At 49.1% G+C, this 19520-nt stretch overlaps 1 protein-coding gene and 1 long non-coding RNA gene across 2 annotated transcripts in view; one reads left to right on the top strand and one right to left on the bottom strand.

Moving 5' to 3' along the window:
* Nucleotides 1–19520, bottom strand: part of LOC139746433 (uncharacterized) — a 410448-nt gene that overhangs the window by 65081 nt on the left and 325847 nt on the right. Inside the window, exons 5-6 of the mRNA XM_071657684.1 lie at nt 18830–18973; nt 8237–8437 (exon numbers count right to left, since the gene is read on the bottom strand). Coding sequence (XP_071513785.1) covers nt 8237–8437; nt 18830–18973 — 345 coding nt within the window. The remainder of the gene's footprint in view (nt 1–8236; nt 8438–18829; nt 18974–19520) is intronic.
* LOC139746435 (uncharacterized) overlaps nt 1–19520 on the top strand; it is a 101367-nt gene that overhangs the window by 75802 nt on the left and 6045 nt on the right. The window lies entirely within an intron of this gene.

Below are 19520 nucleotides of genomic sequence, written 5' to 3'. Positions count from 1 at the left end.
CTGGCAATACTTTACAACATTGTCTACCAGAATAGATATCAAAGTGATCCTGACTAAGTGTTTCTGTGAAGCTTATCCAACCTGAAGCAGCAGTGTTGCCATGGTTACCTGTACATTGAGGATAGGTAGATATCATAACGTACAGATGGTTCCTGCCACGTACAGATAACCTGTACCACGTACAGATAACCTCTGCCACGTACAGATAACCTCTGCCACGTACACATAACCTCTGCCACGTACAGATAACCTCTGCCACGTACACACAACCTGTGCCATGTACAGATAATGTGTATGACGTATGAACGTGCGCAGATCCGTATGCATACACTGACCAGTATACGGGGCAAGAACAGACTATACCACAACGCCCCAGGGTCGGGGTGTTGACGGGTCAGGTGAGCTTGATACTTTGTGTCCCCTCCACTTCCCTCCACCACTACCACCCTCCACCACTCCATGAACTGACACTCCCATGGCTGGTCCACTCCACAGGTTCCTCCTAAGTTAACTAGGGTTGGTCTCGACATCATGGGACAGCTGTAGGGACTGCCATGGCACCATGTGGTGAGGGAGGAGTACAGCAAGAGCTCCCATGATTCCAGTGAGTGAGGGGTGGGGGGCGCACAAGTGGCTCCCATGTTACCAAGAAGTGGGGGTCGGGGGAGCAGCAGGGCCTCCCATGGCAGCATGGGGTAGGGTGGGAGGAGGAGCGTTGACCCCCATCGTAAGATACTTGCTGTAATGGACTTGCTGGTCCCTCCAGAACCCATGACAAGTTCGACATGTTAATCTTTCTAATAGTATCTTGCTTACTGACACCATCTGACACTTTATTACCTCGCCACTCTCATCCATACCATATATATATATGTATATATTATATATATATATATATATATATATATATATATATATAATGTGTGTGTGTTGTAGATAGAATATCAAGGTACATATTGGTACATATAAACAAACCGGTATGAACACACACGTGTAATTTCCTGGCCGGGAAAGCGACAGTGATGACGAGTGTAGGGTAATATTACTTCGTAATGCAGACAGCACAACTTGACTGGCGATCCTCCTCCCCCAGGACCGCTGTGGCCAGTAACCGTGGCAGGGCGACATCCAGCCCTCACGGGGGACTACCTTGTTTACACAGGGGGAATAATGCTCTTTAATTACCAAACTGGCTTAACGTTGTGACCGTAACATGTATATACCCTAGATGAAATTATCCGCTTTTGTGTGAGTAGTGATGTAGTGAGAGCAGGCTGCTGGGGGCACGAGCCGGCAAACAAGATCCGGGACAGATGGAAGCGCTTCGAACATTACCACAAAACCAGGATCCAACCCACATGGACCACAACAGTTGCCAGCTGAGCGACCTCGCACAGATGACGGGGTGGGTGGGAGGTTGTGTGGACGGGTATGTACATTGTGTGTGGAACTCACACGTTGGGTTATGAAACGCAAAAATGGAGTCGTGAAACTGTCTCGCCACGACGTGTAATGCAGGAGCTGCTGGTGGGGTTTCGTGTCATTGTTGCTTCATTTCTGCTGCCTCGCAGCTTGGCATCTACGGTTTCGTTTGACACACTGGGTCACATCATGTCTGTGTCTCCGCTTCGTGTGACCCTCACCAGGTGGCCAGCTGCAGCTATGCCTGTTAATGGGTTCAGACAGAGGCAATGCTAAACCCAACAACAGTTTAGTTTCTGGTCCATAGATGTCACCACCGTGACGGAGTTTCACTTCTCTAGATATTGTTTTCTTTACTATCGTAGTTAAATCATTCATAGATGACGTTCAACTGTAGTTGAGAGAGTGATTAAACTTTTAACCACCGAACTGTGGTTACAGGTCACAGATGGCGTGGCAGTTATGAGTGTAGGAGCCTGGAGAGCACACAACTGACCTCTGGGGATCAGTGGTGAACACTCCTCTCTTCATCAACATATTATAACATCACTAATTACTTCTTCAAGCAGTTAGTGGCAACCCTCACGCCAGAGTTCGTGAGTACGTTCGTAAAGAAGGTCGTGACTCACTCAGGTCATGAGGGTCGTGACTCACATAGGTCATGCGGATCGTGACTCACATAGGTCATGGGGGTCGTGAGTGACTTAGGTCATGAGGGTCGTGAGTGACTTAGGTCATGAGGGTCGTGACTCACATAGGTCATGAGGGTCGTGAGTGACTTAGGTCATGAGGGTCGTGAGTGACTTAGGTCATGAGGGTCGTGACTCACATAGGTCATGAGGGTCGTGAGTGACTTAGGTCATGAGGGTCGTGAGTGACTTAGGTCATGAGGGTCGTGAGTGACTTAGGTCATGAGGATCGTGAGTGACTCAGGTCATGAGGGTCGTGACTCACTCAGGTCATGGGTAATGAGTGATCGTGGGTGATGAACACTGTGTTGGTGATGAGTATGATGTGATGCTGGTGAATGTGTTACAGATGAATACAAGATGAGTTTGTTAATATCAGCTGGTAAATTCAACTAATATTTCATAATCAGGAAATTTATTTTCATGAGCAGAATGGCTGCCGTGGACAACACAGTCATTACATCAGACTGTTCATTCCAGCCTGATGCATCATTCACTGATGAACTAGTGAACAATAGTGAATAACACATTACGAATAATAGGAAAGACAATAGATATGATGGGTGTCAGAATGGGATGGAAATGGTAAACATAGATAAATGTTGCTTAGTTTATCTGCTAAATATATAATGCATCTTGTTTGAGAGATCGACAGATGAATAGAGATAGATAGGAAGAGAGAGAAAGATGGATATATGGGAAGATAGATAGATAAATCAATAGATAGGAAAGGAAGGATGCGGTGGCCGAAGTACAATGTCAAAATGGGATTATGTGCTCAAGTTGAAATAGCATTGTATTGCATCTAACAACATCACGACGGCCGAGAACATCCCATGTGGCACATCAACACTGCGTTAACATCATGTCACCATCCACCAGGCTCAACATCAATATCCCGTACATCACCCCAACAATTAGCATCACCCTCAAAATTCTACGCATTACATGACCATCACCTCAAACATCATCCAAACATCGTGTGAACATCAGCCAACATACATCATCACCATCATCCCTGACCAGCCCTGAACCCAAGTGATGGCCAGGATGACACGCCCAGCAACCATACTGGATTAACACTCCCCAGGGGACTGGGGAGGCTAGTGGGGTGGGGAGGATAGTGGGGTGGAGAGGAAAGGAGGTGATGTTGGTGGGAGGCAGATGATAATGGGAGAGGAGAGTAGGGTGGATAGTAGAGAGCAGAGGAAGGGTGGTGGGGAGAGGAGTTAGGGAGAAGACTGCCCTATGGGGAGATTGTAAAGCAGGTGGCCAAACTTGGGGTGTGGGTGAGACCAGCACCCCAGCTCAGGATGTACACACAAACACACCTGTCTAACTCGGAGATACACACGGACAGACACACAGAAACCTCTCTCTCTCTCTCTCTCTCTCTCTCTCTCTCTCTCTCTCTCTCTCTCTCTCTCTCTCTCTCTCTCTCCTGCCACCTCACCATAACATTACGTTAAGTGAACCAGATAATGAAATCATAGCCAGTTACCCCCAGCTCCCCTGTCCAGACACTTCCTCAACGTCCCACCACCAACATAATGCCTCTTTCGTCTGTTTCCTTGCGCTACCTCGCAAACGCGGGAGACAGCGACAAAGTATAAAAAAAAAAAAAAAAAAAAAAAAAATATATATATATATATATATATATATATATATATATATATATATATATATATGTGTGTGTGTGGGAAAGAATCACAATCTTGCGCGTGATCAAGATATTCCTATGAGTCCACTGGGAAAATGAAACACGATAAGTGTCATTTTCCCAGTGGACTCATAGGTATATATATATATACATATATATATATATATATATATATATATATATGTATATATATATGTATATATATATATATATATATATATTGTAGGGACTACTATACCTTCAAACATACCCATTCATGCCTTCGCAGTTAACTTTTTATTTCCACAAAGTCTTCAGCGCTCCCAGAACCTTCGCCCCCTCACACACCATATTGCTTACTTCCAATGTTCCATTCGCTGCTAGGTCCACTCCCACATATCTAAAACGCTTCACTTCCTCCGATCTTTCTCCATTCAGACTCACACCCCAGCTAACCTGTCCCTCGACCCTGTTGTACCTAATAACCTCGCTCTTGTTTACATTAACTCAATTTCTTCCTTTCACACACACTTCCCAACTCTTTCACCAACTTCTGTAATTTCTCAAATCTGCCACCATTATGGTATCAGCAACAAAACTCTCTCTCTCTCTCTCTCTCTCTCTCTCTCTCTCTCTCTCTCTCTCTCTGCATATACCTCTTTACGGTGAAGGTTCTGCATATATATATATATATATATATATATATATATATATATATATATATATATATATATATATATATATATATATATATATACAGGTAGAGAGAGAGAGAGAGAGAGAGAGAGAGAGAGAGAGAGAGAGAGAGAGAGACTTAGGTATATGATTGCAAAAGTTTTTAACGAGGGTAATTACCGTAAATACATATTTTTGGAGTGAGTTGCTTTGATAGCCAGGGTAATGGAAGCCGCGTTACATGCTGAAAGGTTGAACCTCATCATCAGAACTACTTGATGGTAATTACACAGGTAATTAACCGTAATGAACACTTGAAGGCTAGTAAGAACACTGACTGAAATATGATTTTCAAAGCTAATGTAATTACCAAGCAGGATGGTAACACATGTAATGCCACCGTAAACAACTTTGTTTCTCGGTAAACATCCAGAAGCTGTACACAAGGTTCATGACCTCATGATTCTGTCCGAGGAAACTAGAAAATCACGTTATCAGTGGGTTTATTACCCCTCTAATTGGTTAAGTGAACTAATGACTTCAAAGGTCATTAGCAATGCTAATTACACGAATCTGAAAGAAAAAATGGATCCTATGTATGTAACAGATGAGGTCCAGGGACAGTGTATAATGTGGGACAGTTCACATGGAGGAGGAGGAGGAGGAGGGGGATTTCTCTCCCAGAGCAACATATTGTTCTGATCAACTTGCTCTTTCTTTTTCTTCACTCCAGCACACACGACTCTATACCATCCCTTCCTCCTGAGACCGACTGACTGCCTTTATCTTGCTGGGTTCAGTGATCTTAGCTGATTGCTGTTCTCTTCATTTTCTTTTTCAAAGGAACTAAAGACATAAATTAACAAGAAGGATCTGTGTTCTGAGCTATCTCTACCATCCTACAGGGCTACCATCCTACAGGACTACCATCCTACATGCCTACCATCCTACAGGACTACCGTCCTACATGCCTACCGTCCTACATGGCTACCATCCTACATGCCTACCGTCCTACAGGGCTACCATCCTACATACCTACCATCCTACAGGGCTACCATCCTACATGCCTACCATCCTACAGGGCTACCGTCCTACATGCCTACCGTCCTACATGCCTACCATCCTACAGCACAGGTTTGAATATATCTAAAGATAATTCTGGGACTGTCCATCACTAGGCTATATTTCACTCGGTGTTCGTGACATTTGGTAAAAATGTATAGTATTATAATCTTCCTGCTATACACTCGCCAGGTAAGAGATATGACCATTTTTCGTCATTCTTCATTGTTCGAAGGTCACCAAAAGGTCAGTTTAGTTACCTTGACCTTTACATAACCACATGTCAATTAGTGTTGACAAAGTTTGGCACGAAGACGTCCCTTGACACACCTCTCATGCTACCGTTCACTACACGGAGGTAACGACCACTGTAAACCTTTTGAAGAGGTCAAAGGTCATCAAAGATTACACTTTATCAGCACAGGTTCCTCTCATCTCGATCCATGTTCACAATGCTCATTTAACAAGCTACAGAAAACGTCTTGCACATGGCTCACACAGGCCGTGTTCACTGGCCAGTCTTGGTCATAACATGTAACTCCAGCAATCGCCTACAATGATTACCCCGGCACCTCACATCACACTCTCCCGCCACTCCATCCGTCTGACCCAGCTGGGTAACTCCTACAGTGTTCCCTGGTCCAGCTGTGTAACTCCTACAGTGTTCCCTGGTCCAGCTGTGTAACTCCTACAGTGTTCCCTGATCCAGCTGTGTAACTCCTACAGTGTTCCCTGACCCAGCTGGGTAACTCCTACAGTGTTCCCTGGTCCAGCTGGGTAACTCCTACAGTGTTCCCTGGTCCAGCTGGGTAACTCCTACAGTGTTCCCTGGTCCAGCTGGGTAACTCCTACAGTGTTCCCTGGTCCTCACGCCTGTTACAGTGGACGGAACTACGCTCCTGCCACTCCCTCGACCCATCCGATGAGTTCCTCCAGTAATTCCTGTTGCTCACTCCTACAGACGAAAGGAACTGGACTGAAGGTGGCCCTCGTCGGTGCGCAACTTGCTCCTACAGTGGTCTCTCTCTCTCTCTCTCTCTCTCTCTCTCTCTCTCTCTCTCTGAATCCTTGGAGGGAAGCATTCCACCCACCTCCCCCGCGTCTCCCGCTGGGGTTCGAACCCCAGCGCCTAGGGACCCACTTCCCTCGCCATCCCATCGGGACTCCAGGCCAATATCCCAGAGCCGACGATGATGACGTCAGTGCGGGAGAGTACAGTGCTATACCTGTATTATGACGTAACTGATAAGTTGTTGATACACCTTTAGTGTCAGTGGCCAGACAGCGAGGCTAACATGAAGAGAAGGATAATGAATCTCTTCCAGTGGTGTGGTGAGGTAGATTCTGTTCCAGTGGTGTGGTGAGGTAGATTCTGTTCCAGTGGTGTGGTGAGGAAGATTCTGTTCCAGTGGTGTAGTGAGGTAGATTCTGTTCCAGTGGTGTGGTGAGGAAGATTCTCTTCCAGTGGTGTGGTGAGGTAGATTCTGTTCCAGTGGTGTGGTGAGGAAGATTCTGTTCCAGTGGTGTAGTGAGGTAGATTCTCTTCCAGTGGTGTGGTGAGGTAGATTCTCTTCCAGTGGTGTGGTGAGGTAGATTCTGTTCCAGTGGTGTGGTGAGGTAGATTCTGTTCCAGTGGTGTGGTGAGGAAGATTCTCTTCCAGTGGTGTGGTGAGGAAGATTCTGTTCCAGTGGTGTAGTGAGGAAGATTATTGCCAATAGGAGAAGGTCCTGCAGTAATTTCCATTGTGAAGTAATGCTGTAGATTATCTCCTCTTATAATGGTCATTCATGAAGGTCTTCACTGATGAAAGGGAAATGTTACATATGTAAATTGGTCAGGTAAGAATAGTGGCCCCTCCCCTACACTGACGCTGCTGATCAACACCAGTGTCAGCCCCTCCCCCCACACTGACGCTGCTGATCAACGCCAGTGTCAGCTCTCCTGACAGTCCTTGTGAATACCAGCGTCACTGAACTGACGGTGCTGATGAGAAGCAATGTCAGCCCTCCTGACGGTGCTGATGAGCTCCATTCCCAGCCCTTCCTGACGGTCCTATTGAACTTCCAAATGACGGAGAAGGAGCACTATTGTCGGGGGAAAAGAAAATGGATAATCCGGTTCAAGGGGACACGACAGAAAACGGCGGACGTATGAAGGACCCGCTGCTCACACAAGGGTCACGACCTGCAACCCGGGAGTGACGTTGGCAGACCAGGTGAAGATAACAACCAGCAAAGTGAGGATAACAAGGTGAAGATAACAACCAGCAAAGTGAGGATAACAAGGTGAAGATAACAACCAGCAAAGTGAGGATAACAAGGTGAAGATAACAACCAGCAAAGTGAGGATAACAAGGTGAAGATGATAACCAGCAAAGTGAGGATAACAAGGTGTAGATAACAAGGCGAAGACAAAGGCAGAAGTCAGGCACACAGCAGTAAACATATACAAGAAGACAGACACCTCCTCCTCCTCCAGGATTATGGTCCATAAATCCAGACAAGTTGAAGGTAAAGAAACACGTACACACACAGGAGGAGGCGGCTTGAGCCATGCCAAGGTTCGTTGTGTTCACAGGATTATGATGGTAAGGATGACTTACGAATATAGGAATAAAATGGTTAAATATGGCTGTATAGAAGACGCCTGCCATGCACTCCCAACTTCCCTCGCTCTGACTGATGACAAAAATGTCGATGTCGAGTTCCAGAAAGGGAGCAGATGGTAGGGAGAGTGAGGGAGACGTACCTTGATGTTTCCATACTTCCAAGTGAAGACGACGATGACAGGGAGGCTCAGGATGATGATGATGGACAGGGTGAGGATGGCCGTCCGCATCAACCAGTTCAGGGAGACGACGCAGGGGCTGGCGTCCTCGCACGTCTCGCAGCCCTCGGCACAAGGGAGACATTCGAAACTCCCTTCCTCGTCGTAGGTTGAGAACTCTCCCTACCACAGGGAGAAACACCAGAGATAGTCAGTCAGTTAACCTAACAATAGCTGGCGGTACAGTGGCTCCTTCCCATGGTACAGGGGGAGCTACAGGGAGATAGTGGACTGCTGGAGGAAGATCTCCACCTGGCACAGGGAGAGATCAAAGTGGAGGAAAGACGAGATCTCTGAGAGACATGTGTTCCAGGGAGAGGAAGGCCAAGTGTCACGAGAGAAGTTGAATATGAAATGACAGGGAGACAATGGCAGCGGCAGATGGCCTTCCCAGACCCACCCTGCCAAGGATGGATCAGGCGACCCCTGCTACCCTGCCAGCAGCAGAGGAGAGAGAGTGTCAGCCTGCTGACATTGCTGATACCGAGGAGAGGATAGGGTGTCAGCCTGCTGACACTGCTGATACTGAGCCGAGAATAGCGTAAGCTGAGTCAAGATTTCATCTCTTAAGACAGGGAAACGAGGAGGGCTACAGCAGGAGGGAGACGGGTCGTAGCAGAGGGAGTCCGACGGTGCGTGTTGGACGACGCCCCGCGCCACACGGAGCGCTCACCACACGCTCCACCCTCACCCTCTGTCCATCCACGGGGAGGGGATAAGACCAGGACTACACGACCACAACAAGACGACCACAGCAAGACGACCACAGCAAGACGACCACAGCAAGACGACCGCAGCAAGACGACCACAGCAAGACGACCACAGATCCACGAGAACAACAGTAACCACTGCACTACTAAGACCCTGCTGGTGCTGAGGACCAGACTGTACTGGTGAAGACCACAGCAACTGACCCTACATCATCAAGACCACAGTGTTAAGACCATAGCAACTGACCCTACATCATCAAGACCACAGTGTTAAGACCATAGCAACTGACCCTACATCATCAAGACCACAGTGTTAAGACCATAGCAACTGACCCTACATCATCAAGACCACAGTGTTAAGACCATAGCAACTGACCCTACATCATCAAGACCACAGTGTTAAGACCATAGCAACTGACCCTACTTCATCAAGACCACAGTGTTCACACCACAGCAACTGACCCTACATCATCAAGACAACGTTGTTAATACCCAATTGTTGTCACTCGCATGTCCCAGCATCTCCACAAGTGTCTATCACCACAACCACCACACACAACCCCTACACCACAACCACCACACACAACCCCTACACCACAACCACCACACACAACCCCTACACCACAACCACCACACACAACCCCTACACCACAACCACCACACACAACCCCTACACCACAACTCCTCCACTACAACCCCTACACCACAACTCCTCCACTACAACCCCTACACCACAACCCCACCACCACAACTCCGCAACCACTACGAGAACCTCACAACTATCAAGACCCATCAACAGTAATGCTCGGGGAATGACCCCCAGACCCATACAACAGTGCTGGGACCACCACCCTATTGTGAGGTACACAGACCCACGACCCAGTAGACCATGGCTGGGACCACCACCCTATTGTGAGGTACACAGACCCACGACCCAGTAGACCATGGCTGGGACCACCACCCTATTGTGAGGTACAGAGACCCACGACCCAGTAGACCATGGCTGGGACCACCACCCTATTGTGAGGTACAGAGACCCACGACCCAGTAGACCATGGCTGGGACCACCACCCTATTGTGAGGTACAGAGACCCACGACCCAGTAGACCATGGCTGGGACCACCACCCTATTGTGAGGTACAGAGACCCACGACCCAGTAGACCATGGCTGGGACCACCACCCTATTGTGAAGTACACAGACCCACGACCCAGTAGACCATGGCTGGGACCACCACCCTATTGTGAGGTACAGAGACCCACGACCCAGTAGACCATGGCTGGGACCTCCCCCCCCCTCACCACCAGTAGACCATGGCTGGGACCTCCCCCCCCCCCTCACCACCAGTAGACCATGGCTGGGACCTCCCCCCCCCCTCACCACCAGTAGACCATGGCTGGGACCACCTCCTCCCTCACCACCAGTAGTGTCATCCACCTCCACCGTATACAATTGTCTTGCCACATAGTCCACATGTTGGTTACTAAGTGCGGCTTTGTGGGAGAGTTGGTAGGGATGGTCGCCTTTAAAAAGGTCCAGACGAGCCAAAATAACCAGGTAAAACTGTTCTTATATTTACGAGATAACTGACGCACGATGAACATACTGACGCACGATGAACACGCTGACGCACGATGAACATACTGACGCACGATGAACATACGGACGCACGATGAACATACTGACGTTCGATGAACATACTGACGCTTGATGAACATACTAACGCTCGATGAACTTACCCACGATGAACATACTGACGCACGATGAACATCCCTACTTACGGATGATGAACATAAACGTACTAGTAGAGGGCGTTGTCCACATGGTGACAACACTGGCATCACAGGTTACATGCCACAGTGTGTGTTGTGATAACACCTGGATGAAGATGTAAACACTGTAACGACTGTATGTTGTAAACGATCGTCAACGACTGTTGTAGATGTAAACATGATAGGTCAGGGGGCTACCTTGCCTGGGTGACGGGAGGATGTAAACATGGTAGGTCAGGGGGCTACCTTGCCTGGGTGACGGGAGGATGTAAACATGGTAGGTCAGGGGGGTACCTTGCCTGGGTGACGGGAGGATGTAAACATGGTAGGTCAGGGGGCTACCTTGCCTGGGTGACGGGAGGATGTAAACATGGTAAGTCAGGGGGGTACCTTGCCTGGGTGACGGGAGGATGTAAACATGGTAGGTCAGGGGGCTACCTTGCCTGGGTGACGGGAGGATGTAAACATGGTAAGTCAGGGGGGTACCTTGCCTGGGTGACGGGAGGATGTAAACATGGTAGGTCAGGGGGGTACCTTGCCTGGGTGACGGGAGGCGGGACGCCGGGCGACGCCTGGGCCCAGGACCACAATGGTCATCATGATGCGCAGGGCTGGCTCCTTGCGGTCCGTCTATCCTACATTTCTACACAGGATACCTCCTCCTCCTCCTCCTCCTCCTCGTCCTGGCTTCTTAGTGGAGGCGGGTTGGTGGATCCTGCTGGGGACCACAGCGTCGCGACGGGTCCCGCCCGCCCCAGGAGCCTCCTGGCTCACACGGTCCGACACACTGATGGCCTCGCAACACTGATGACGTCTAAACTTTCTAGTCTTTCCCGAGTGTTGTTCCCTCCTCTTGTGCCCTCAGAGAGACACAGAAGGAACCTGATACGTAGACCTCTGTGTGTTGACCCCGCGAGTCGTCTGTCTGTGAGACTGTGCTGTGGGGCTGCTTACGAACTGTGGAGGTGGTAGTGAACTGTGGTGGAGCTCTGAAACTGTCTCCTTCACCTGAGCTGTGGCTGTGTTCTGCCTACGTCTGTGTCGCACCCAGCTGCCTCGGCTGGATGCTGTTGACACAGCAGCAATCTGAGCCTCCTTCACGGCTTCCTCGAGTGGACTCACCACGTCCTACGCTGCCATCCATCTTTTTTCTGATTACACAGCCTCGAATCCCGCCCGGATATCACCAGGACGCCATCTCTGCTCCCTCATGATGCCCCTGACCCCCAGTGGTGTCCCTCGGGGCGCCAAGTGTGGTGTTCCAGGCTGGGAGGTGGGCAGTGTCTCCACATGTGGCAGTCCTCCTGCATCCTGGAACACCACGTCCTGCACCCCAGCACCGGCATCATTGGGATCTCATCCTCTCTTCTCCAGGGATTCATCTCCTACTCCCCAGGACGCGTCACCCCCTCCCCAGGACTCTTCACCTCCTCCCCAGGACTCTTCACCTCCTCCCCAGGACGCTTCACCCCCTCCCCAGGACTCATCACCCCCTCCCCAGGACTCTTCACCTCCTCCCCAGGACTCTTCACCCCCTCCCCAGGACTCTTCACCCCCTCCCCAGAAGGCATCATCGTCTCCCCATCAGGTTCAGGCTGACGCCCTGAATGACTGTCACTCGTCAAAGCTGAGATTGTTATATTCACCACATCTGTGACACTCGCTGTTACTACGTTGCTCAAGTTGTTACTACGTTGCTCAAGCTGTTACTACGTTGCTCAAGTTGTTACTACGTTGCTCAAGCTATTACTTTGTTACTCAAGCTGTTATGAAAAAGCTTTGAGAATTTTAGATGAAAGTAAATAAAACCATGAGCAGTGTAGCCGGCCACTCAGCGCTGTGATGCTTGAGAAATAATGAGTTAAAAATTCATGGCCACAAAACATCTTGCGGAGACAAATGTGGGAATAAGTGTCGTTACCCAGGCGGAGCAGAGACGCTGCCTGGCGCACCACGATGAATGGTGGAAGGGTGGGTCCTGCCGCACACGACAAGTTCCTACAGGGAAAAAGAAACTTTAAATCAATCTTGCCGGAAGTTTGGGTCTGAGGACCTGTGTCCTGCCCCTGACTATGGTGTGCTGGTGGTAAGACAAGGTTATACGGTGTCATTACGGCCCAAGATGCCGTAAACAAAGACAAAATAAAACCCCTGATGTCTCCCCTGGACCTGGACTGTGCCACCTCCCTCCCTGGGCTCAAGGTGTTACTCCCTTTAAAGTTACTTCTGCTGGTGGGGTCTTCTGTGTCACACTGTGCTGGTGGGGTCTTCTGTGTCACACTGCTGCTGGTGGGGTCTTCTGTGTCACACTGCTGCTGGTGGGGTCTTCTGTGTCACACTGTGCTGGTGGGGTCTTCTTTTTCGACCGTACAGCTATACCGATCACCAACAGCACAACCACGGCCCATCACCAGCACCACCACGGCCCACCACGGCCCACCAGCACCATCACGGCCCACCAGCCACCACCGGCCCACCAGCCACTACCAGCACCACCACGGCCCACCAGCACCACCACGGCCCAACAGACACTACCAGCACCACCACGGCCCACCAGCACCACCACGGCCCACCAGCACCACCACGGCCCACCAGCCACCACCAAGACCCACCACGACCCACATTAAGCATCTCACTATCACGACGACCAACCAGCCCCTAAGACCCATCTGAAGCAGGGACATCCAGCAGTATGACTCCTGCTGCAGCACCAGCAGTATGACTCCTGCTGCAGCACCAGCAGTATGACTCCTGCTGCAGCACCAGCAGTATGACGCCCCTCTCTCAGTAGGAACCGGGAACGGAAGAGGAACCGGAAGAAACTCGTAACAATTTGGGAAATGATCTGGGGAGATTACCCTGGGCGGGAGAGTGAGGGAGGAGCCAGAAAGACAGGTAAGAGTGCCAGGACGAGATCGAAGTGCCAGGGCAAGGCAAGTGCTCGAGCCATGGCCAGATAAGGATGCCAGGGTCAGGTGCCATGGCAAGGTAAGGGTGCCAGGGTCGTGGTCAGGGCCAGGTGAGGGTGGCACGACTGGGGTGCAGGTCATCAGAGCAACATCATAGCCAACCTCGCCACACACTCTACATTTCTTTCTCGTGGGATGGACTCGGTGGTCCTCCTCCAGCAAGCTCGGATATACAGATGGTCGTCCTCCAGCAGGTTCGTCACTACAGATGGTCCTCGTCCAGCAGGCTCAGGTCAGTGTATATAGTCCTCCTCCATCAGGGTCAGGTCGAGGGTTCAGGCATCATCGTCTTACACACGACTTCATAAATGAGAATCCTCAAGTGACCATCTACAGGTGACAGTATGGTACCTCATCTTGTGTTCATTATTCCCTTATGGTAATGTGTTATGGTAATGTGTTATGGTGATGTGTTATGGTAATGTGTTATGGTAATGTGTTATGGTAATGTGTTATGGTGATGTGTTATGGTGATGTGTTATGGTAATGTGTTGTTATGGTAATGTGTTATGGTGATGTGTTATGGTAATGTGTTATGGTAATGTTTTATGGTAATGTTTAGTAATGTGTTATGGTAATCTGTTATGATCAATTTTGCAACAATCAATTTTACTTTAAAGACTTAACGTCAATAAAACTAAATCAAACTTGCTTGAGTAAATTTGAAAAGATGTAAAATCCCAGAAAATGTCTGATGGCGTGTTGTGGTGACTCGCGGTACTTCATCCTGGGGAAAAACTAGTTTGTGATGTTCCAGTAATATCTTGTGTCCATCGAGAGTGACCCACAATTTTATTGGAGAGTATCGGAGTTTTCAGAAATCTTACCTTGGCCCAGTAGACAGAGATTCAATATATAATACGGTTACCGAGACGGAAACAATGGATAGTCAATTTTTTGAGCGGGAATATATATATATATATATATATATATATATATATATATATATATATATATATATACATTCCTATGAGCCCACAGGGAAAATGGAACACGATAAGTTCCCGAGTGCACTTTCGTGTAATAATCACATCATCAGGGGAGACAAGAGAGAAATATAAGTCAATCGATATACATCGAAGAGACTATGCGGACGCCATTTGGTAAACATGTTTACCAAACGGCGTCCTAGCTTCGTCTTCGTCTGATCAGGCCCCGATCACTCAAAATCTTTTTCACTCCATCTTTCCACCTCCAATTTGGTCTCCCACTTCTCGTTCCCTCCACCTCCAACACATATATCCTCTTGGTCAATCTTTCCTCACCCATTCTCTCCATGTGACCAAACCATTTCAAAACAACCTCTTCTGCCCTCTCAACCACGCTCTTTTTATTTCCACACATCTCTCTTACCCTTACGTTACTTACTCGATCAAACCACCTCACACCACAAATTGTCCTCAAACATCTCATTTCCCGCACATCCACCCTCCTGCGCACAACTCTATCCATAGCCCACGCCTCGCAACCATACAACATTGTTGGAACCACTATTCCTTCAAACATAGCCATTTCTGCTTTCCGAGATAATGTTCTCGACTTCCACACATTCTTCAAGGCTCCCAGGATTTACGCCCCTTCCCCCACACTATGATTCACTTCCGCTTCCATGGTTCCATCCTCTGCCAGATCCACTCCCAGATATCTAAAACACTTTACTTCCTCCAGTTTTCTCCATTCAAACTTACCTCCCAATTGACAATATATATATATATATATATATATATATATATATATATATATATATATATATATATATATATACACACTATCAGTCCCACCTCAACATGGTCAATACTCGGTTCTATGTAACAGCAGCAGGCCCCTCCCTCCCAAACCATTCTATAACCAACCCTCAAGTACAAACAGATGGCTTACTCCTGCCTCACACCGCATTAACCTCTACTCACACATCCCAAACCCCAGCAAATGTAACAATGACAAAGACACATAAACAGCGAAATAACCCGACAATCACTGACCAACCGACCTCTTAACCCAGTCTTGCACTCTAACCCACCAGACACATCCATCAGAAACCACACTCCCCAGACACACACGAGTCTCGCACACACACCCACTTACGCTCTGGACATCAGCCATGACCACAACATTACAATTACCGCTTGAACACATGCCAAGACCCATCACTCTTCCTATAAGTTATGATATCCTCTCAGCCTTATCTTGGGGCTGAACCTTCATCATTGTTGCGCCTCTTTGTGATCTACTGATACAGATCCTTTACTCAGTATCTCCAGGACATATCCCAGGTCCTTGGCACATATTCTTGGGCATGACTTCATATTCTTGATTCAGTTCACTGTCGGAGCAGAAAGTTTTGTACGAGATTTTCCCGGTCAACTCTGATATCCTAACATCATCGCTTCAAAGACCTTGACGTCTTTGATGTTCATCTGTCGTGTAAACATCTGCCAGGGGTGAGTGAGGCGTCGCAGTGAGGCATGTTCACAGGAGCCGGGATGAGACTTATGATGCTGTAGGATCCCTCCTCCACGGGTCCTACTGTTGTAGGATCCTCCCTTCTCAGGTCTTGGTGCTGTAGGATTCTTCCTCCAGTCTTGGTGCTGTAGGATCCCTCCTTCACTAGTCGACCCTGGGGAGGGTGGAGGTGGTGGTGGTATGACCCTGGTGACCTGGATGTCTGACCCATGATCTGACGTGATCAGGCGGGTCCAGGCAGGGCAGCGATCCCAGGCTATCCTGCCCCACAGGGTGACCTGCGCCGAAGTCACCTACCCCGGGGGCGACCTACCCCGGGGGCCGACCTGACCATTAAGAGCGAGGCAGCTCCTGGTGTGTGTGTGTGTGTGTGTGTGTGTGTGTGTGTGGACTGTGCAGTGTTTACCATACCAGGTCACTGCTCCTGGGTTGGCTCAGCCTACCACGTGTCTTGTCACTGTCGTGAGTGAGGCATTATTTCACTGCCAGGATGTCCATATGATCACTGCTCTCTACTACCTAGAGTTAGGCCCTGACCCTCGGTGTCCACCTGCCGTAGACTTCCCAGGTGGCAACATCTTGAAGGCGTTGATGGAAGGCGTTCGTCGCAGGTGGCGTCTCATACGCCGGAAAGGTCAAAGTGTAGCGGCCGTCGCCGGAGGCCAGGTCTGGGCCAGGTCTGGGCCAGGTCTGGGAAATTATTAATTAAAGTAGACGAAGCAGAGGAGAGGACAAGGAACCCGCCCCCCCCCCCCCCTCTCTCCGCCAGGCACCACCTGACCACAAGCCCCTGACCCTCAGCCAGACACCACCTGACCACAAGCCCCTGACCCTCAGCCAGACACCACCTGACCACAAGCCCCTGACCCTCAGCCAGACACCACCTGACCACAAGCCCCTGACCCTCAGCCAGACACCACCTGACCACAAGCCCCTGACCCTCAGCCAGGCACCACCTGACAACAAGCCCCTGACCCTCAGCCAGACACCACCTGACCACAAGCCCCTGACCCTCAGCCAGACACCACCTGACCACAAGCCCCTGACCCTCAGCCAGACACTACCTGACCACAAGCCCCTGACCCTCAGCCAGACACCACCTGACCACAAGCCCCTGACCCTCAGCCAGACACCACCTGACCACACGCCCCTGTTGACGGTCACCCATGAGTCCTCGTGATTATATCTGTTGTGACCAAGATACTGTGTGTGTGTGTGTGTGTGTGTGTGTGTGTGTGTGTGTGTGTGTGTGTGTGTGTGTGTGTAAGGTCAGCAGATAATGATGAGGTTATCTGCTGACCTCGCACACACACACACAGGCCACGTGACCACTGACCATAGTATTCCATTTACTCTTAAATTCAACAAAATCGAAAGAATTATGCAAGTTATCGCCAGTCAAGGAGGTTTGGTAACTTCTGATTTAATGTTATTAACCTGAAGTTAAAAGCTTCTGGATAATAGTCTCTCTCTCTCTCTCTCTCTCTCTCTCTCTCTCTCTCTCTCTCTCTCTCTCTCTCTCTCTCTCTCTCATGATATTAGAAGGAGCGGGACCGTCTTCTTGGTACCCATCTCTGAGAAATCCAGACTTATTTTTCTAACATCATTCCGTAAATTCATTCTTCCGTTGTTGTTCCCTGAGTTTCTTATCTTTGACTTCAATTGATGTTTCTTCTTGGTGTGGCAGCTGACCAGGTCTGATCGAGTCAGGCAGCCAGGCTTGCCCCAGCACATCCTCAGGTGTGGCTCACCTGATCCTGCAGGAACAGCAGGATGTCTCCCCCTCCTGGAGGGTCTCTTGTTCCTCCTGCTGTCGTAGAGGGAGTCGCAGGTGGAGGCAGCTCCTGCCTGCAGCTGCTGAGTTCAGCCAGACCTCGGCCAGAGAGAGAGAGAGAGAGAGAGACGCTGATCTATGGCTCGTCCCGACGTGAGCAGACCAGACCCGACCCGTACACGTCACACCCTGATGACCAGCAGTGATCTTCCGGCGTGTCCCCGGCAGGACCGGGACGTGATACATCGCATACAAGGACGGTATTAGATCAACATGTGGGTGGGGGGTGGGGGGGGCGCAGGGGGAGGGGGGGGATGGACGGGTGTGGGCACAACAGGACCCCGGGGATGGGGAGCGACCCACAGGGCACCATGGCTGGCACACACTGGGGTGTGCTCAACTTGAGTGTACAATATACTCAGGTTGTACTCGACGCGTGCTGATGAAGATGTACTCCCGGTGTATCTACACTTAATGGTCAAGTTATACACTTGGTTCACTCAGTAAGTACTGGTCTGTACAGAGTGTACACGAGATGACCCTCGGGTGTACTGAACACTACTCCAAGCCACACCTCTTCATGTAAGTACTCAAGTTGTGCTCGTACTTAACATGTACTTAAAAGTAGATTGTACTCTAGAATTACTGGTGTACCCAAGGTAAACTTTAAGTTACAGTCAAGGTAAACTCAAAGTATTAAGTGAACGTAGGATGAGATAGGGCTATGGTAAACAACGAGGGACACTTGAACTAGGCTCAGTATCTAACTTAATACATAGTGAAGGTAAACTCCTGGGGTAAACCTGGGTAAACTGGCGATATACTCACGACGATCTTCTTCTCGTACTCCTCCTCGATGACGGAGCCGTTGTAGTACTTCCAGTGGGCGTCAGTGTCGGGGAAGTAGAACCCAACTCGACACTCGCATTTGTAGCTCCCACGTCGAAACCCCAGACCAGGGATGGTGATGCACTGTAACACGATGCCAGTGTTAGACCAGTGTTAGTTGGTGTTAGACGGGTGCTAGGCTGATAGATGGTGTTAGATGGATGTTAGGGTGTTAGGAGGACGACTTATATTATCAGAAGGTGTAATTTGGTGGAAGGTGGCCTTAGATGGATGTTTGGTGATATTAGACGATGAATAAGGGATCGTGGTGCAATGCAGGGGAAAACCAGTGTTAGAAAACATCTGCTGGGTGTTAGATGAAGTTAGATACCTATTACATGGTTAGCTAGTGCTAGAGAGCTGCTGTGTGGATGATCGTGGTGTTAGATGGAGCGAGACGAGTCGTACAGGGAAGTACATACGACACAAGCGAGACATCATTCAAAAATTTTTCATTTAGTGATCATAATGACAGACGAACAAACGCACACACGTTACAATGACATGATGACCTGAAGGTTGGGTTATATGTGACAGAGAATCAAAGTAGATATATCTATCAGAAATCTATGAGTGATAAAAGACGTCATATAACAGTTTCCGATAAAAACAGGAGATATTGGTTTTGCGT

Source organism: Panulirus ornatus, chromosome 65, assembly GCF_036320965.1.
Source record: "Panulirus ornatus isolate Po-2019 chromosome 65, ASM3632096v1, whole genome shotgun sequence".
Lineage (NCBI taxonomy): Eukaryota > Metazoa > Arthropoda > Malacostraca > Decapoda > Palinuridae > Panulirus > Panulirus ornatus.
This window is presented reverse-complemented; position numbering and strand designations above follow the sequence as displayed.